The sequence below is a fragment of the Pan paniscus genome, chromosome 5 (genome assembly GCF_029289425.2).
Source record: "Pan paniscus chromosome 5, NHGRI_mPanPan1-v2.0_pri, whole genome shotgun sequence".
In the NCBI taxonomy this organism is placed as follows: Eukaryota; Metazoa; Chordata; class Mammalia; order Primates; family Hominidae; genus Pan; species Pan paniscus.
The window spans coordinates 95,889,971-95,911,386 of NC_073254.2; the positions used below are offsets into that span (position 1 = coordinate 95,889,971).

At 34.3% G+C, this 21,416-nt stretch overlaps 1 protein-coding gene across 6 annotated transcripts in view; it reads left to right on the forward strand.

Annotated features, from left to right (window-relative positions):
* Positions 1-21,416, forward strand: part of MYO6 (myosin VI) — a 167,697-nt gene that overhangs the window by 92,428 nt on the left and 53,853 nt on the right. For all 6 annotated transcript variants that reach the window (XM_008975270.6, XM_055113900.2, XM_055113901.2 and 3 more), the window contains exons 10-16: positions 3,413-3,493; positions 6,872-7,052; positions 13,635-13,779; positions 15,592-15,749; positions 17,406-17,497; positions 19,534-19,606; positions 21,103-21,230. In XM_008975270.6, the coding sequence (XP_008973518.2) occupies positions 3,413-3,493; positions 6,872-7,052; positions 13,635-13,779; positions 15,592-15,749; positions 17,406-17,497; positions 19,534-19,606; positions 21,103-21,230 (858 nt within the window). The remainder of the gene's footprint in view (positions 1-3,412; positions 3,494-6,871; positions 7,053-13,634; positions 13,780-15,591; positions 15,750-17,405; positions 17,498-19,533; positions 19,607-21,102; positions 21,231-21,416) is intronic.

The window sequence follows — 21,416 nt, forward strand, 5'->3', positions numbered from 1 at the left end:
AAAAAAAATACAAAAAATTAGCTGAGCATGGTGGCACTCACCTGTAGTTCCAGCTACTCGGGAGGCTGAGGTGGGAGGATCACCTGAGCCCAGGAGGTTGAGGCTGCAGTGAGCCATGATTGTGCCACTGCACTCCAGCCTGGGTAACAGAGCGAGACCCTATCTCAAAGAAAAAAAAATTTTGTATAATTTTTGAAAATATAATTGCCATCAAGCCTAATACTTATTTTAGTGAATTTTGAAATCACTTGTGTGTATGTAACTTACATTGGATCAAGTATAACATGTTAGAATGACCACTGTACTGAGAAGATCTCTATTAAGGTGTACTGCTGAGTTTATAATATAACACTGTATGAGGAGGCACATAATGGAATAGATAAAAGGATAGATGTTAAACCCTACGTCAATTTAAACTCAATTAGAAATTGATAATAGCTCTGTAATACTAGCTTTAAAGTTACCTTTGACTTATCTGTAAAAATGTTTGAACACTAAATTAATATTAATAAAGGACACATGATTGAATTTCTTAATTTACTTCAACAACAAATATTTATTGCTTGCCCATTGGGTGCCAGGCATTGGGCCAGGATTAAAAAGATAAATAATAAACAGTCCCTGCTCTTGATCAACTTAGATGTGGTGGGAAACACACACACACACACACACACACACACACACACACACACACACACACACACACACACACACACACACACACACACACACCCGAGCATTACTAGCGAGTAGAGTTTCTAGGAGCGGTGACTGGGGATGGTTTGGTTAACACAATTTTCAGATTCTCAGGTTAGAAAACAGTGTCCTTGTATGGAGTATGGGAATGTAGTTTATACAAAGGAATGCAATGTGAGTAAGGAATGTCGTCTGTATAGAGTTCCCCAGCTGATTCTGATAGTCTTTTTTGGTCAGAAAGCCTCCATTTGAGAATCATAACACACATAATTACTGCTCTGTGGTTGTGTGTGTGTGTGTGTGTGTGTTTGCAGACAGCTTTTCTTTTACTTCAACCAATTTCTTTTAATGTGTGTTTGCAAATTTTAAAAGTCTGTTGTCTTAAAACACTTTATAAATGTATCTCTATATATACTTCTAAAATGTCCAGTCTTTTCTAGAGCTCTCCAAATTAATTGGAATTTGAAGCTAGTTGCCCACATTTTCATGAAAGTAAAGGAAGCATTTCTTTTTTACTATGGTTTTTAAAAAAGGAATAAATTACTAGGAATTACATGAAATATAATAATGATGATACGGTTTTGTCAATACTTAGCTGACAATAAAGTGATGTGACTATTCTGGCCTTAATCTAGCATTTCTTCCTGCTTGGAGGCTTGGGAGTATGGTATTTTTGGGTTTCAGAATGTACAGCCTTTCCTGGTACAATGGCAGGCATCCTGAAAGGGCAGCTATTGAAATATATCTGGTCAGAGGATTTCCTGTTTCTGCAGTGTGAACCAGGAGGCCTGATTTCCTTTCTTACAGGAGAGTCCTTGTGATGGTAAGAGGAAGAGTAGGGGAACAGCGTTGCATACATCTGCCATCTTGAATATTCCTCTCATATGCAGGCACAACACACCCACTACTATATCCACTTCCCCCAAATAATTCTGCCTTAAAGTCACTTGAAAGTGTGTTAGTGATTTCATCAGGTTTTTCTGTAGTTTAGCCCTCTGGTTATAATTGAGAGATCAGGTTTTAAAAACAAAGGGGAAACCTGCAGTAGGTTGAACACTTGCAAAATTGTTGAATTTTTTTGGTCACTACTCTATCAAAATTAGTATGTAAAGAATTGTGGATGTATACCTGTCTGTAAACATTTTTATTAACCACACATATACTTTAAAAAGTAAAAGGTTTAAAAATGTTTGCATTTAGACATTTCAAATATTTCTGCACATGTTTCTGGAGCCAATTGCTGTAATCATGGATAGATCCTTGAATGTAAAGAAGGCTTGGATAGAATAAGAATAGATGGCCGGGATAGTGTTCTAGTTACAGAAAAACTAAAAGGACACGTTTCTATCCAAGGTTGTAATATTAGGCCCCACTGTCCAGAAGCAAAGTATTTGACAAAACAATTGGAGTGAGGAGACAAAGTGCTTGGTAGCAAAGAACATATTTATTTTGGCTCTATATGTTTAAACTATTATTCTGCTAAGTAAAAGAGCTCTTATTTGAAACAGTCCATTGAAAATGCTTACCAACATTGTCCCTGCTCCCTTCTCTTTTATTTTTTTCCCAAAGATTCTAGGGTGGAAGAAAAAAAAACCCATGTATATAGTTGTCTTGTTTTTACTGTATTTTAGCATTTAATTATAATGGAGAAGGAAAGATAGATGCATCGATTGTCTAAAATATTAATTTATCCCCAAATCATTCAAATTTTTATAAAATTTTTTTTGGTATGTGTATGATGTGGTGTATTTAATTTGGGAATTCATGCCATGGTACAATAAAATCATAGCAACCTGATTTAAGAGAAGCTGAGATGTTTAAAAAAACTTGTCCATCCTGTTCTCTGTGTACATCCTTTCTGATCAGATTTGCCCAATTCCATCTAAATGTCTTTAGGCTGTGTGTAATTTTCAGAAAAATGCAGTACTTTTAGTCTACCGTATAGCAAATATGTTCATTCACTTTTTATTAGAAACAGTTTTTAAATGAAGCAAGCCTTCAATTGTGAGACTAATAAATGGGAGCAGTAGATTCTTGTTGATACCAGTAGATTTTCTTTTTTTGAACTACTCCTCTTGTTCTATATTTTGGAAGCATTTAGCTTTTGAAAGCCTTTGGTAAGTGAAGTAAATCACTGAAATAAGAAAACTTTAAATTATTTGATCCATAAAGCATAAAGCAAGTACTGTAATTTATGTACAGTCATTGTTAGCTTTCAATAAATGTGAAAAGCATGTTTTAAAAAACTGACTCTAAAAATCAAAAATTAAGAAAATCAAGGATAGAATTTCTTAACTTCTCAGAATTTAAAATATTACTTGAAAAATTAAACCATACTATCGGTTCTTACTTGAGATTCTACATATTTAGTAGGAAGGTGATTTTCATGATTTTATGCACTATGTTTAGATTTTTGATACTGAAAAGATATAAAATTGTTGCCCTTTAAAAGTAGAAAACTTTTATGTCATTGATTTTTAATCATTTTATTTAATCTACGCTCAGAGATTAGGATTTTTAATATTCCTGGTTTTATTAGTAGGAAGAAAATGCTTATAAAATATAGAAGTATTGATTTGAATGATGAGATTATACAGTACTCAAGTTGTGTTTAGAAATTCTTCATGGTTGGCACTATTTGGTAAGTTGTGTTTTCTCCTGTATTATTTCCCTGTGGATCATGTATGTTAATTATATTTAATTTGTTTTGTCATAGTATTTAAACCGAGGCTGCACTAGATACTTTGCTAACAAAGAAACTGACAAACAGATTTTACAGAACCGCAAAAGTCCTGAGGTATAGTAGACCATTGTTCATAAAATCTTTAACTTAAAAAAAAACTCATGCTGAAAGATGTGTTATAATTTTTATTTTAGAGCCCAAGTAAGAGTTCTAACTTTTAGGCTTATACTTTAAAAAACTAAATATTCATCTAAGTCTCTGTCACAGTGTAATACTTTATACCTCTTGTTGTTATCTAGTGAAGTGACAGGTTCTGGTTCTTCTGGTTGGGCATCACTGCATTGCTCTCCTCTCATTCTGTTTTCAAGCATGAAGGTATTAAATTGCCTAAGAATCATTCTCTTCTAGCATTTTTGAAACTTGCTCTTATATTACCCACTTGAGCTTAAGTATATGTCTTTTACAATTTATTGTCTATTTCAAGGCTGATGTGAGGTTTGATGTAGACAGTAAATAGATTAAGCGTTCTTGGGAAGAAATGCTTATAGGCTAGGCGTGGTGGCTCACACCTGTAATCCCAGCACTTTGGGAGGCCAAGGTGGGAGGATCGTTTGAAGCCAGGAGTTTGAGACCAGCCTGGGCAACATAGTGAAACCCCATCTTTACAAAAAATAAAAAAAATTCGCTGGGTGAGGTCGTGTATGCCTGTAGTTCTAGCTACTTGGGAGGCTAAAGTGGGAGGATTGCTTGAACCCTGGAGGTGGAGGCTGCAGTGAGCCACGATCATGCCATTGTACTCCAGCTTGGGCAACAGAATTAAAAACAAACAAAAAAAAGCTGGTCAGGTGGAGTGGGTCACGCTTGTAATCCCAGCACTTTGGGAGGCCGAGGCAGGTGGATCATTTGAGTTCAGGAGTTTGAGACCAGCTCGGCCAACATGATGAGACCCTGTTTCTACCAAAAAATTACAAAAATTAGCCAGGTGTCGTGGTGTGTGCCTGTAATCCCAACTACTTGGGAGGCTGAGGCAGGAGAATCGCTTGAACCCAGGAGATAGAGGCTGTTGTAAGTGGAGATTGCACCACTGTACTCCAGCCTGGGCGACAGAATGAGACTCTGTCTCAAAAAAAAAAAAAGCTTATATATTATTGTAGTTCTGTTTAAAACATCATATTTATGTAATATATTATGAAAAATTTATATATTGGTTTCAGTAAATTATATTTCTAAGAATAATTAGATATAATTATACCATTAAGTATTATTTTTAAAACATTAAGTCCTTAATGTAAAAATTTACAACCCTTATAAATTTTAATATGCAGTGTTTAATAAGTGATATTAAGTTACACGTACTCAAGGGGCTTAAGTTATGAAATACTAAAGTAAGGATTAATGATAGATACTGGTTAATGTTACTTTTATTAATTTTATTAAATATTTAAATTGAGTAATCGAACACGTTTTTATAATAGTCAGTTTTTAATGCTTCTACATTTGTAAGCCCAATATTTTTTACTCTTCTTAAAATGAATGAGATGATTTATATTTTTAGCATATTTATATAAAAGGATAGAAAGCAAATAAAATATTCCATTATTTAAAATTCTAAGCAGACAACCCTACAGTTAATTTTTGTTTAATTTGGCATTTTATATATCATTATAGATACAGAATCTGAATTACAAACTATAAACTTTGCTATAGCCATGGTTGGTACTTTAAGAAGCAACATTAATATTTATTATGGTATCTTTCTTTGTCTTGATAAGACTATGTTTTTCTGAGATATCAAAATATAGTAGCTATATTCCTTTCACTAAGATAATGGAGAGCTTTCCTAGTGGGACATTTCAGCAGTTCTGAAGGGGGGAAAAGATATAAATTTGATCATTTGCCATGGAAAAAAATGGAGTAGAGAGGAAAGAAAACGAGTTTACTCTCCAAACAGTAGCATGTACTCTCCAAAGAAGAAAATTGCCCTCTTATTCTAGAGTCAGTATACTCTTTCAGAAATCTTATTCACATTGAGTGAGTGTGCGTTTATATGTACAGTTAAATAATGGATTAATATGTTTAAATTACTTTTTATGTCTTCTTTATCAGGAGGATGAGGTGATCATTTTGACTAATTAAACCCTTTGCCCAATTCCATCTGAATGTCTTTAGGTTGTGTGTAATTTTTAGAAAAATGCAGTATTTTTAGTCTGCCATACAGCAAATATGTTCATTAACTTTTGATTAGGAACAGTTTTTAAATGAAGCAATTCTTTGACTGCAAGACTAAAAATTCTGCATGATGTGTGTTTTCTGCTGAACAGTTTTGGCTGCATGTGATTGTTTCCTTTGCTTCTTTTAAGAATAAAATTGAATTTTATTGTCTTAGATATTTTCCAGAAATGTTACACATTCATAATTGAACATTTTAAATAATTTTGTGGAAAGACAATTATAGCTTGAGCTGGGAATCATTTGTTTACTGGGAGGAAAAAATATCTATCTCCAGGAGGCATCTTTAATGATCAGTTAATCATGATCCTGTTACTTAATGTTTAACTTGTATATTCTCAAGTTCTGGAAAATTTCTAGTACAATCTTTTTGTGTCCAGTAACTTTTATGTTTCTCCTTCTAGTTTCTGCAGACCTGACTTTCTTCTTCTTTTTTTCTTCTGAGTTGGTATAGAGTCTAACAAATGAGTACATTAGATGCAAGTTCTTTTAGGAGAGAAAACAAATTTTCTTCTCATTTTTTCTGAAATGTTTTAAGTCATTGTGTAAATTATTAGAGTAAGTATAATGCTTACTAATATACTTTACCATATATATATATGCATATAAAAAGGTTTAAAAAAGAATTCTAAGGCATGAAAATTGTATCAGCCTGACCCCTATTTACTACAACTTAATATTGGTGCAGTTGGTGGCAGTTAACCTAAAGGAGTCATACTGATTGTCACATTTAAATTTTTTATTGCACCTTTTAACTTACTTTTTCTTTTTTTAATTAACAAGAATAATATATATTTATACAGTACATTGGAATACAATGTAATGTTTGATACATGTATACATTGTGGAATAATTAAATGAATATATTTATCATTACCTCATTTAAAAAAACTGTAATGTTGGTTCAAGTATTGATATTCCCTCCTTTTTCACTCAATTTTTGTCTTTTTCTAATATGCTAGGATTATAAGACTTTAGAGTGAAAATTGTAATTTAATTGAAAAACATCTAATTTCATTATTTTAATTGAAATTTTTACTGATAAGTGTAGATTCACATGTAGTAAATAGTGAAATAGAACAGAGAGATCCTGTGTATACTTTTCATGGTCATTTAGTTTTTGAATGTTAGAATAGTAAAGATTTTCCCATTGACAGATTTTATTTTTGCATGTTATATAGTGCATTAATTGACCTGGTGTAGTAGTTTTAGTGTACTTAAATAATGTAACGATCAGTTAATTGGTGTCTTCTTGTTTTGTAGTACCTTAAGGCAGGTTCTATGAAAGATCCTCTGCTAGATGACCATGGTGATTTTATTAGAATGTGCACGGCTATGAAAAAAATTGGTTTGGATGATGAAGAAAAGCTTGATCTCTTCCGGGTAGTAGCTGGCGTCCTGCACCTTGGAAATATTGATTTTGAGGAAGCTGGCAGCACTTCAGGTTTGCTTTTTATTTTTTTAAGAGGAAAAAAATTAAATAGAATTTCTGTTATTTATTTGTCATATGAAAATTGTCTCTTTATATGCAGTTTGCTTAAAAACTTTAAGAAATATCTAAAATATACTGAGTTACATGTTGAATCTCCCAAATGAAGAATGTTTCATTATCAGTCATTCTGAGCTCAGTTTTGAACAAATCAGTGATATTGCTTAGGAATAAACCTCTCATTTTTGAAGGATAAATAACTGACTATTTTATCCTGATAAATTTAGGGTAATTTTTAGTTAAATTTTCCAGTTATATTACACTTTTCCAATAGGTGAGAAGATTAATTCTCTATCATCTATTAAGGCATTTTTGAAAATTTTCAGGATCATTGGGTGAATTAATTAGGGCAATTTAATATATAAAAGCCCATGTACTTTATTAATGAGAAATGAAAATAAATGAAAATTTTAATCTTATGTAGATTGAAAAGAGTATTGAAATACATGGCAAAAGCAACTTTTCAACTCCAGTGTTTCAGTCTGTACATAAACAGTAGGACTTTGCATAATTCTAAATTTGATCTACGAATACAGGGAATGGCAAACTATGAACCACAGCCCAAATTTGGCCCACTGCCTGTTTTTGTAAGTAAAATTTTATTGGAACAATGCCACATCCACTCATTTAGGTGTGGTCTATACCAGCTTTTGTGCTAGTGTCAGAGTTGAGTAGTTGCAACAGAGGCTATATGTCCTGCAAAGCCTAAAATATTTACTATCTGGCCCTTTAGAGAAAAAGATTGTCAACCCCTATATTAAGACATTATTGTACGATCTTATACCAAGGATGAGTTAAGGAAAACCTACAGCACCATTTAATGTAGTAGTCAATAATGGGCTTTGGTGTTAGATCCCAGAGGCTCTCTGAGCTTTGGTTTCCTCACTTGCAAGATTAAATAAACCATGAGAAGGACTTTTAAAGTACAGCCAGTACCTAGTGTAATGCTAAAGGTTCTTGCCTTAGCCATGCCAAAGAATTGGTGTGGTGGCTGCCTGCAGTGAGTGATGGAGACAGGGACCAAGAGAAAAAAAAGCCATAGACTTTATTGAGCAGAGTGACAGTACAAAGCTTTCACAGTGTGGAAGGGGTCCCGAGTGGGTAGCCAGAGTTAGATTATACAGTTTCCTTTTAAACTCTTCAAGGCAGGAAATACGTGCAGGGGGAAGATGTTACCAGAGCGAGAAACAAAGGCAGTAAATTATTTTGTGATGTGTTTTAGATTTTGAGGAAAACCGGAATTGCAACTTAGGTTTTATTTACTTTATGACCTTGCAGCGGCATGGCAAAGGAGACGGGAATTTACGGGACTTTACAAAGTATGTTTACAAGGAGTTGGAATTAGGAGCATAGATAAGGCCCACTGGTCACAGAAAAATGGGCATTTAACATTTCTTTTAGTTTCAGGGGAGGGGGAAGGGAGAGAGGGAGAGAGGACATAGGGAAGCTTATGGCAAAATTTTTGCTGTTATAGCTTTCTTGGGGAAGAAAACACATGCACAAATCCTGGTGTTAGGAATATTTTAAGCACATATCTTTAATATTATTCATCCAGGACCAAAGTAAGTCCTGATACAGGAAATGAGTGAGTTTCACAGCTTCCTGAGCCCCTACTCGACCCAGGAAGCCCAGCAGGCACCTCCTCTCACTAGCAATAGTGTGCATACAGGGAAAGAGCACAAGAAGACAGGAAAAAAAAGAAGATTAAAAAAAGTGTTATATGCAAGACACTTCTTATTCTGCATTTCATCATAAACATCATAATTGTAATCTGTATATCATAAATATAATGAGGTAGGGGATATTATCTCCATTTTACAGAAGTGGAACCTGTGTTGAAATGATGCATGTGGTTATTGATGAAGTTGTAGTTGTGAGAGCTGGTTCTGCTCATGTCTGACTAACACAGAGGCTTGTGATAATTGTCCCTTCTTTCTCCCAGGCCACTGAAATTTGTCATCTATGAATGAACAGACTAAAACAGATGTCTTAATGATTTTCAGATCTAATGTTCTGTAATGCTGTGAAATCAATAATGTGAGATGCAACATAACATAGTGGATGGGAGCACGTGCTCCCGATCCAGATGCTTTACCACATACTGTCTGTATGACCTTAGGCAGGGAACTTAGCCTTTTCATGTCTTAGTTTCCTCACTGTAAACTGAAGGTAATAGTACCTACCTCATGTTGTAAAGAGGAATACGCGAGTTAAATATTTGTAAATGATTTGAGTACTTGTGTCTGGCACATAGTAATCATTATAAGTGCTTTAAATGAGTAAGTACAATTAAAATACAGATTGCTCCCAATTTAAAATGAAAAAAAAATTCAAGCAAAATTAGATATGTTCTTAATGTGCATTAAAATTTTTTGTTTTTTTTTGAAGGATTGGAAAATTTGTTTTGAAAACGTAATGAATGTTAGCATACATTTCATTTGCTCTCTAGCATTGTTATACCAAAGGAGCATATGTGGGAGATTCTAACACAAAAAAAATCTTTACAATAATTAATACACACTTTAGAAATGTTGTTAGAAGTGATAAATAGCATCTTCACACCTCTTATTATTACCCTGTGGTAGAAGATGCAGTTGTATAGAGTATTATAAGTGTTGCATGATCAAGTTATTTGAAGAGTATGAAATGCCCAAAAGGTAATGCTATTTGCATTATCTCTTATTTTTCTTCTCTAACTTCCTTCTATTGAGGGGAAAGTGAACAGAAATCAGGGAAGATTGGAAAGAGACAGGGAATCAATAAGATTAATATGTGATTCAATTAATTATTTTAAAAGCTAAGATTTTATTATGTTTGTCTTCATCCTTCCTATGACTCTTCCTATAGATCCAAATGGTTTCTTTCTAATTAGAAGTGATTTCTTTTTTCCCTAGGGCGCTTAATTTGGCATGTCTTAGCAATTTGAAAAAATGTTGGTTTTGGCAGGATATGGTGGTTCTTGCGTGTTATCCCAGCATTTTGGGAGGCTGAGGCGGGAGGGTTACTTGAGCTCAGGAATTCAAGACCAGCCTGGGCGACATAGTGAGACCCCATAAAAAAACAAAAAAACCCCCAAAACACACACACAAACGCACACACACACACAAAATAAATTAGCTGGGCATGGTGGTGCATGCCTGTAGTCCCAGCTACTTGGAAGGCTGAGGTGGAATGATTGAGCCCTGGCGGTCGAGGCTGCAGTGAGCCATGATCGCACCACTGCGCTCCAGCTTGGGAGAGTGAGACCCTGTCTCCAAAAAAATTTGGTATTTTTATAATTATTCTACTGGAAAGATTATTCTCCAATAAGCACTTACAGGACTCTTAACTGTCATAAAGAAGTTTTTGCATGATGAAAATGCAGAAAACTGCATTGGGACTGCCTGTGTTTTTAAAATTCCACATAACAGATAAAATGTTATTATAAGAAACTTTAAAAATGTTTGAAGAACTTCTTTTTTGGAAAGAAGTGATATGAAAACTTTACATGATAGTATTTTGCCTTTTAAGACTTATTAAAAATCCTGTTTTTTTTATCTTAGCCTTACATAATTTTTGGAGGTATGTAAGAAACTTTGCAATATAGTAAAAAACAAGAAATATTTAAATGAATTATTTGATGGTCAATTTTTTGAGAGCTGTATAATTTCAGGCAATATGTATATGTATAGAACCTACACGAGTAATAAGCACATTTTCATAGAATGAAACATTCAAAATATTCTCAAAGTATCTCTCTTTTTTCTTTTTTTTTGGTAGGAGCTTTATTGAGATCTAGTTAATATACCATACAGTTCACTCAATTGAAGTGTATATATCAGTGGTTTTTAGTATTTTCAGAGTTGTGCAACCATCACCATAGATTTAGAACATTTTCATCACCCCACAAAGAAACCCTGTACCCATTAGCAGTCACTCCTCATTGCCCACTTCTCTCAACCCTAGGTGACCACTAATCTACTTCCTGTCTATAAATTTATTCTGGACATTTCATATAAATGGAATCATACAATATGTGGTCTTTTGTGATTGGCTTCTTTCACTTAGCATAATGTTTTCAAGGTTAATCCATGTTATAGCATTTAGCAGTACTTCATTTTATTTTTATTGCTGAATAATATTTCATTGTATGGATATACTACATTGTTTATCCATTTGTCAGTTTCTAGACATTTGGGTTGTTTCCATTTTTGGCTATTATGAATAATGCTGCTGAGAACGTTTGTGTACAAATTTGTGTTTGGATGTGTTTTCATTTCCCTTGAGTAAATACCTTGGAGTGGAATTGCTGAATCACATCATGGTAAACTCTGACCTTTTGAGGAACTGTCAGACTTTTTCAAAGCAGCTTTTCCACTTTACAAAGCTATTCCCATCAGAAGCGTATGAGGGTTTCAGTTTCTCCATATCCTCACCAGTACTATGTGTATGCTTATAGCAATCATACAGGGTGTGACGTGTTATCTTTTTGTGGTTTTTATTTGCATTTTCCTGATGGCTCAAGATGCTGAGCATCTTTCTGTGTGCTTACTGACCATTTGTATATCTTTTTTGGAGAAGTGCCTGTTGAGATTCTTTGCCCATTTATTAATTGGGTTGTCTTTTTATTACCAAGTTGTAAGAGTTTTGAAAATATATTCTAAGTACAAGTCCTTTATCAGATATATAATTTGCAAATCTTTTCTCCCATTCTGTATGTTATCTTTTTACTCATTTGATAGTGTTCTTTGAAACTCAAATTTTTATTTCAGTGAAGCCTAATTTATCTGTTTTTTCTTTTATTGCTTGTGATTTTGGTATTATATCAAAGACATGAAGATTTACTTTGTGATCATGAAGGTTTATACCTAGTTTTTTTCTAACAGTTTAATAGCTTTAGCTCTTATATTTAAGTCTTTGATTCCATTTTGAGTTAATTTTTGTTTATGGTTGAGGAAGGGGTCCAGCTTCATTCTTTTGCATGTGGACATCCAGTTGTTCCAGTACCTTTATTGAAGAAGCTGTTCTTTCCTCAGTGAATTGTCCCAACAACATCTTATTATTGTAAGGTCTCATTTTTCACATTTTTTTCTCATATATATTCTAAGATTGGTATGTTAAGTAGTTTATGAATTTGTCATAAAATTGTCATGATTTTCACACATTCTTTGTAGTTTTTAATCAGGTAGTCTTAGAATATATCGTTTATTAATATTAATCTGAAAATATTTGTAAAATGTTATTTTTTATTATAATGCAAATAAATATAAAGAATAGTTAATCGTTAGTACTTTCTCTGTACCAGACACTATTCCAAGCATTTCACATACATAACCTCATTAATCTAAATAACAACCATATAAGGTAGGTAAAGTAATTATCCCAGTTTTATGGACGAAGAAACTGTGCACAAAGAGAATAAGTAACTTATTCAAGGTCACATAGCTAGTAGTTGTAGAGCCTGATCAGCCCTGAGACTAAAGCACTTTCTTTCTTTATAGTACTTTTTAAACAGCCCTTATAAATAGAAATCTGTAGATATGATGTACTAAGGCAAAAATGACCTGCCTGGCCACCTTCTGCTGCAATATATCTTTTCCTCACATGCCCCTGTGCAAGCACACAAAAAATAAAATGGCACACGTGCAGGCTGGATGTGCCAATGGCAGATTTCTCAAAATGCCCACATGGGTCAAGACCTAACTGCATTGCTTTTTTTTTTTGCTATTCTCTGCTCTGCAGTGTAAAGATATTGAAAATGTCAAAAAGGCTTGCAGATACCCCTAAGGGTAACAGTAAATAAGGAAAAGAGGAAGCATTTGTACTGATCTCTAGCACAGAAAGTCAAGCTGTTGGAGGAACTGGACAGGGGTATACATGTATATTAGTGTGTATATGAAACATAAATGAATTTTGTGTTTCGAATTCAGCTCATCATGTATATGCAGTTAATCCAAAATTGGAAAAAATCTAAAATCTGAAACACTTTTGGTCCCAAGCATTTCAGTTAAGGGATACTCAGCCTGTACAGGTAATAGTAAATGTCTCTTCACTCCCTTCAACCCCAAGCAATATGAGTACATGCTTATTACGTATATGCATAAACACATCCATAGACAGATATGTACATCCAAATTGATCTATTTAGGTGCCTTACAGCGTTTGCACTAAAATTACTCCTTGAAATTTCTTGAAGTCATATGAATTTTAATGATGAGATACTGTATTTCTCTAAAGAGTTAATATATTGAAAAGGATTATAATCTATCATCAGTGTAGTTTGCTTATAGGGTCAAAAAAAAATGAAACAGTGGCAGTTTAGTAGTGATGTGCTTAAAGGATTATACCATGGACTTCCCCAAGGGAGGATCTTCTGTTGATCTTAGCAGTACGGGTGTTTGACAAGGATAGTGAAAAAGTGAGGTGGATTTAAAAGTTACAAATAAGCCTTGCCTATTATATAGTTTTTTGTAAGTGAAGTATAATTCTAAGAAATGGGTCTTGCAAATCTGGTTTATATAATACTTATTAATTTCAATGAAAATATATTTCTATTAGGTGGTTGTAATCTGAAGAATAAATCTGCTCAGTCTTTGGAATATTGTGCTGAATTACTGGGTTTGGACCAAGATGATCTTCGAGTAAGTTTGACCACAAGAGTCATGCTAACAACAGCAGGGGGCACCAAAGGAACAGTTATAAAGTAAGTTCCTTAAGTAATTGCGCTGCAAAAATTTTGCCTTGCAGTTTGTCAAGGAAAAACACAAGTTACATTATGTTTAAAACCTGAGCTTGGTAGATCAAAATTCTCTACATCTCAGTGTAGTAATCCACCATATAAATAAATGGAGTTTAACATAGCTCTTAAAGTTGTTCCTTGCTGATATTTGGAATTCATAAGGTAAGAGAGAGGTTTACTTTTCTACAACTATGAAAATATGAGCTGATGGTATAAATCAATATATGACAGGTTTAGGCAACAGATCATTTTACTTTAAAAGTAATTTTTTATGCCAGTAATGTGTACTAAAACTTCTATTAAGCAGATCTCACTTCAGCAAAATACTTAGCAAATGACACTTTCCTTATGTTTAGGATTCTTTATTTGGGAGAAATTACAAATGACGAGAAATAAGGGCTTAACCAAGATTTTAAAAATCAGTAACCAAGAACTTCTAGATTGTACCTGGATGTTTTTATACTTTTGTCTCCATGTCCTATATTTTATATATTTTTGGTTTTGGTACTGTAGAATAAAATTGACATTCAGCCTTGTCATTCTGAGGCACTGCAGGATCTTCATTTGTGGAGGGAAGAAGACCCTTTATCTCTTACTAATAAGATAGGCAGTGAGCTCTAGTGACATATTTCTGAAAAAGTTGCAACAAATTTAAACAAAGAATTTTTTGAAAAAGCTTTTAGCCTCTCAGAAAATTGGTTATCTCTTATTCTTTTGAAAATTTTAGCAAGGTATGCTTAGCCTGATTCTTTGCTAAGCAAATTCAAAATTGTTCTTGTTATAAAGAAAAACTCTGGAAGAAGTTTGTAGAGTACCACCCTACAGCCTACAGTTACTTGGTTCCTTAGAGATATCTCTGCGGCCCAAGAGAATGCCCATAAATGTGCAGGTGGGTGGTTCTCAGGCATTGCTTCCTCCATTTTCCCATTTTCTCCTTGTTCCAAAGCAGTTTTTTGTTGTTGTTTCCTTTTTTCAATCAATGCCATTCCAGAATCCAAAGCAGCTCTTTTATGTATTCTATATATAGCGTGTCCACATGAAACTTCAAGAAAGGGTTCCATTGCAGAAAATATAAGTGAGAAATCACTGTTTAGAGAGGCTTAAGTATCAAGTGTCAGGCTGATCTGAATGACTTATAATTCTACTTCCAAATTTGACTTTCTTTTTTTTTTTTTTTGGTGCTCTCTTGGTACCCCATGCTTATCTTTATGATAGTATTTAGCATGGTGTTTGGAAATTCTCTTCTGTGCCAGTCTCTCTTCATCAGACTATCATTTTCTTGAGGACAATGGCTCTGTGTCTGTACCTGCAACATTTAATACTATTATACCATATAGTCAGTTATATTAAATAGTAGAATGGGACAGTTCAAATTTTAAGATGTAAACATTTTATCCTAAACAGTGTAAAGAAGTTACCAAACTTTAAAGTTATCCTGAATTAAACACTGTTTCCTTTGCATTTAAGGAAAACCAAAAGGGAGGTTATTCCTTTGAATAATTTTGTATGTATTCAGGATGTAAATTAAGGTCAAAATGATTTTTTAAGCCTAATTTTTTTTACCCCAATAATAGACTTTTGATCTAATTTTAGGTAATTCCATTAGTTTTCTTGTAGCAGTTTTCTACTTAGCCCCATTTATCTGTGCCTATTCTCACATGACCTTTGGTAACTCTTTATTTTGTTCTTCTCTGTGGGTATGTTTAGGTGCACTCTGTGGCATTTTCACAGTGTACTATTATAAAGAATTTTTACTAGCATAGTTTTCTTTTATAGGGTACCTCTGAAAGTGGAGCAAGCAAACAATGCTCGTGATGCCCTGGCAAAGACAGTGTATAGCCATCTTTTTGATCATGTGGTAAACAGAGTAAATCAGTGTTTTCCTTTTGAAACATCATCCTATTTTATTGGAGTCCTAGATATTGCTGGTTTTGGTAAGTAGAGTTTCTTTTGTGAGTATATATTTGTTTCATATTTTTTCACACATTAGAATTTGTTCTTAAATCTTTTCTCCTTTGTAACTCATTTTACTTGATGTATGTGTAATTTACTTGATGTATGTCCACACTCACATTTCATAATATGACCTAGATAGGGAGCTGATACTTTAAAGAGAAGAGGAAAGACTCGTGGGGATTAGTTTTGATGATACTAATGCTAAAATTAAAACATTGATTGAAACTGCTAAAGTTAAGGATATCTCTATACTCTAAAAGGAATACAACTGAATAAAGGTAAATCCTTGTGTGCTACTAATAAAGATAATACATTCACTGATTAAATAACAAAAAAAAGATAAATAGAGTCACTAAAACCATTTACTAATTTGTAGAGCTGGGGATAGGTTGACCTAACTTACAGGCCAACCTCATTACTATGTTTAGAAATTCATTGCTGTTGCTGTCAGCAAGTAGCTATATTTTCCATCAAATGAATAAGATATCAAGATAAGTAGTTAAACAACTGTAGAGCTGTTCAACCAGAAATGAAATGGGTCACCAGTATGTGAATGCTGCTTTGCTCTGAGTGACAAAAATATAAAAATCTTGAAATGTAAATCTAATGGGTTTTGTATTGGGCTTTATCAATGTGGGCATTCTTTCTGACTGTGAAGGAGTAGTGTCTTCTTTGTGGTTTTTGCCAAAGAAATGTATGAGTGTTTACATTTGGGGAGGGATGGAGTTTTGCTTTTGATGTAATACGTATTTTAAACTTTATAATTCTCTACCTTTTGTTCAAAGGTAGATAATTATTAATTATTATTATTATTAATTTTTTTCCTTTTCTACAACAGTTTTAGCATAACACATACAAAGGATTATAAAATTGTAAAGCCGAGTGTATCTTAGACATCATGCAATATAATCTCTTGATTTTAGAAATGAATTGGTATCCACAGCATTTTTGATAAGTAATTTTACAGATTATGCAGAAAAAAATCTTCTAAAGCACTTGTATTTTAAGTAATTTTTGTGCTTAATTTAGATTGCTTTAATACCTGTGCTTTAAAAAATTGTTGGCTGGGTGCGGTGGCTCATGCCTGTAATCCCAACATTTTGGGAGGCTGAGGCCAGCAGATCACTTGAGGTCAGGAGTTCGAGACCAGCCTGGGTAACATGGTGAAACCCTGTCTCTACTAAAAATACAAAAATTAGCTGGGTGTGGTGGCACATGTTTGTAATTCCAGCTACTTGGGAGGCTCAGGCATGAGAATCATTTGAACCCGGGGGCGGAGGTTGCAGTGAGCCAAGATTGTACCACTGCACTCCAGCCTGTGTGACAGGGATCCTATCTCAAAAATAAATAAATAAATAGTTAACACGTGGCTTACATTTTATATCTTTTAGTATACCACATTTATCTCATTTGAGAAACACCTTATTTGTCAACTGAAGCAGGGTATTTTTAATACTTTTAATGCCTATAAAGTTTTGTCTTGAAATGAGAACATTTGGGAAGTATAGAACAAATATATATAATATATAAATTTAACCTAATTTTAAATTAGGCCATTATTACAATTACATTTTATTCTATGATAAATTTATATGAAGTTGATCTCATAATGACTCTTGGTTTTATATTTTCAGAGTACTTTGAGCATAACAGTTTTGAACAATTTTGCATCAACTATTGCAATGAAAAACTTCAACAATTTTTTAATGAAAGGATTCTGAAGGAGGTAATTGCCATTATAAGTTTAATTTAAGATCTGCATAAAGCTATTTTAAATTTTAAGGAAGAGATATGCTGCAGTTACCCTGATTGGTGTGGATGGATGGTGTATAACGAAAGGTGGCTCAGGGAATCTGGGAAGCCCAGCAGAGGCCCCGGGGCTCAGGCACGTCAGAAGTGTTAATGGTTCAGCTGAAGTTTAGGGACCCGATAAAAACCCTTAATAGGGGCTTCCTCAGAAGTGAACATCTGTTTTTAGTAGTGACTTTTAATGGACTTGAAGCTCTGTTTCTTTTTATGATTTTGTTGTCTCTACTTCTTTTTTTTTTTTTGAGATAGAGTCTCGTTCTGTTGCTCAGGCTGGAGTGCAGTGGTGTGATCTCGGCTCACTGCAGCCTCCGTTTCCCCGGTTCAAGCGATTCTCCTGCCTCAGCCTCCCCAGTAGCTGGGACAACAGGCGCGGGCTACCATGCCCAACAAATTTTTGTATTTTTAGTAGAGACAGGGTTTCACAATTTTGGCTAGGCTAGTCTCAAACTCTTGGCCTCAAGTAATCTGCCTGCCTTGTCTTCCCAAAGTTCTGGGCTTACAGGCGTGAGCCACCGCGCCTGGCCTGTTGTCTCTACTTCTACCACACCAAACAACCTTCTACCCGCATCCCTGCCTTTGGCATCTCCCACTCTTTTTTTTTTTTTTTTTTTTTTTTTTTGAGACGAAGTCTTGCTCAGGCTGGAATGCAGTGGCGCGATCTCGGCTCACTGCAACCTCTGCCTCCCAGGTTCAAGCGATTCTCCTGCCTCAGCCTCCTGAGTAGCTGGGACTACAGGCACGCGCCACCATGGCCGGCTAATTTTTATATTTTTAGTAGAGATGGGGTTTCACCATGTTGACCAGGCTGGTCTTGAACTTCTGACCTCAGGTGATCTGCCCGCCTCAGCCTCTAACAGTGCTGGGATTACAGGCGTGAGCCATCATGCCCGACTGTAGCTCCCCTTCTTCAGGTCTCTCTGCTTCTCCCTACTCTGCTGCTGGCTCACCTTTCCCTGTCTGGCAGCAAAGCCATCAAGTCAGGAGATTTGATGCATCCATTGTCCTGGAGTGCCTCTGGGCAGTACTTTCCTTGTCATGCCACCTTTTGGACTGTCAGCTGCTTCTACTGTATCTGGGCTGAAATGTGCAATCATTTTATTTCCTATTTCCATCCTTTCTATCTTTTCCCACATTTTAATTATGTTTATGTTTTTGTGGGCTTCCCAGCACAGTCTAGCTTTTGTACATTTTACTTACATTCTGTAGTTAAATGAATTCTGGCATAAACAAACAGGTAAAACAAGTACTTACCAGTAAGATAATTTCTCTGAAAACGTTTATCCAGTCACATTAGTTCTATTACCATGTGAAGTTTTACCTTCATGCCTCTAATTTAACATAAGCTAATCCTTCCCTTCTACACCAACCTACCAAAAAACTTTATCTAGAAATATTGTAAAAAGGAGACTGTATTTTGATTTATGTTCACCTTTTTAATATACTTTAAAATAAATGTGAATTTCAAATTGAGTTGTGTTTAAATGGACAGTGCCTTCTAGAATGTCAGAAATCTTTTCTAGTATCTCATGGGAGGAAATATTTAAACACTCAGGAAACAATGTTAAAACATATTTACTTAAGTTCATTGCATAGTTTATCCATCTATGATAAAATCCCTTTAAAAATTTTAAGAAGACACAAGACATTTGAGGACTCAAATTTGATCATATATTGTTCTTCTAAATTACACTTATTTTCCCCAGGTGATGTATCATATATATTATATCACTGTGTTGGTATTAGAGCCCATTTGCAGTTAATTGCTATTTCCTTACCTTTAGTGCCTGTCTGCAAGTGTTCAAAATCTGTTATGTTTTTGGAAAACCATTTAAGGCTATACCAGTTTGTATAAACCTTTGCATTCTAATTAGCAAATGTTATGTTCAGAAACAGCGCAAAATTCACTATTGCTCAGTATTGCTGTATCTATGATTATGATTATTTCATTTTTAGGAACAAGAACTCTATCAAAAAGAAGGTTTAGGTGTTAATGAAGTGCATTATGTGGATAATCAGGACTGTATAGGTATGTGTTTTTTAACTCCACCTTTGAAAAATATAGGAAGATGTAGTGAATGTGTTTAGTACTTTTTCTGTGCTTTTTAATTGACATTACTTGTTATATGACTTGAAACTGGTATTTGAGAGAAGGTTACTTCTGTATTACTGCTTGGAAGTTATTTTTTCCACCAAGACATCAAAGGTATCTTTGTTGGAAGTTTTCTATAATCTCTTCTATTTATTTTGAAGGATGTTTTCCTATTTAAATAGTTAGCATGTGAATTGGTTAAGGGGGAAACTTAATTGCCTAGTCAGTAAAGACATTTATTCACCTGCGGAAGTCCATAGTTAGGCAAGGCTCCAGGCAAGTTTGTCAGGGTTTGCCCTGCTTTTCTGTGATTCTCTTGGTTCTGCTGTATTCTGTGCATTGACAGCATCCTCTAACTGGTTGCGAGCTGGCTTCATGTGTCACAGCCAGATAACACTGCGCAGCAAGAGAATAGAGGCTCTGCTTTCATTTTAATGGTAAAGAAACCTTTCCTTATAGCCGCGCAGCCAGTTTTCAGTCTTCCATTTCTTTCCCACCCCATCTCTAAAATAAACTGTTGGGCAAACCTTGTTTTTAAAACAGTTTGATAATCCTGTCAGTAACTGATGTGCTGGATTTGAAAAAAATAGTATAATAATAATACTAGTTTACATCAGTATAAATTTTCAAAGCACTTTCACATTTCACCTGGTCCACTCCACATTTCCTTAACACACGGACCCTTTCTAACCTCTGAGTCTTTGACTGTGTGGTTTGATATGGCTGGAACTCTTCCCCTTCCATTTGTCTTTCAGCCCACTTTCACCTCGTGCTACATCTATCAAAATACTCCCATTTGTAGCTTAGTTCAGCATGCCCCTCCTGCCCTACCACTAATTACCCAAGAAGCATCATTTTCTCACTAATGTAGTTAGAATCTTTCTCTTCCTATGTCTTATAGCTTTGTTCCACTTAATAATTGTTATATACTGTATTCAAGCAGTTTACATTTTATAGTTAGTTTTGGACAGGAAGGAATTTCAAACGAATGGAAAGAGCGTAAAAATGTGTGTTACAGATTTTGTTTGAAAGCGTTTACATCAGTTTCTAAAAGTATTATTAAAAAGCTATGCATGTAGAAGTTTCTGTAGTTTTACTTTACTTTGAATATAGCTGTCATTTGGAAAAGGAGGAATTTCCAATTCCTTAGCCTCTTCTCCTGGTTTACAAATGGAATGGTTATTATAGTCATTTGCTTTCTTTATGTAGTAGCTTTTCTAAAACCTATATTAAATATATACTGTTACTTTTTTATAAACGGCCAGATTTGAAATAAAAAATCCATCAGCTCTCTATAACTTTTGAGAGAACACATATAAAATCACATGCTATGTTGTTTCTGATCAGTCCTTGAAATCTGTGATTAGTGAATTGTTCACATATCTTTAAAATGTTATGTTTTTACACTATTGTGTTTTCATTTTTTGAAATAGATTTAATTGAAGCCAAATTAGTGGGAATACTGGATATTTTGGATGAAGAAAATCGCCTTCCCCAGCCAAGTGATCAACACTTTACATCTGCAGTTCACCAAAAGCACAAGGATCATTTTCGACTCACTGTGAGTTTTGCCATTCTGAAATTGAGACTATGGTGGGACGAGACATTATTAAAAAGGTGCATTAGCTATTAGATATTACTAGATAATTAGAATAAAAATTATGGCGTGTATAGAGCAACTATATTATATCTAGCACAGTATCTTCCTTAGATGGATATTTATATATGATTTTTATGTAGTCAAGAG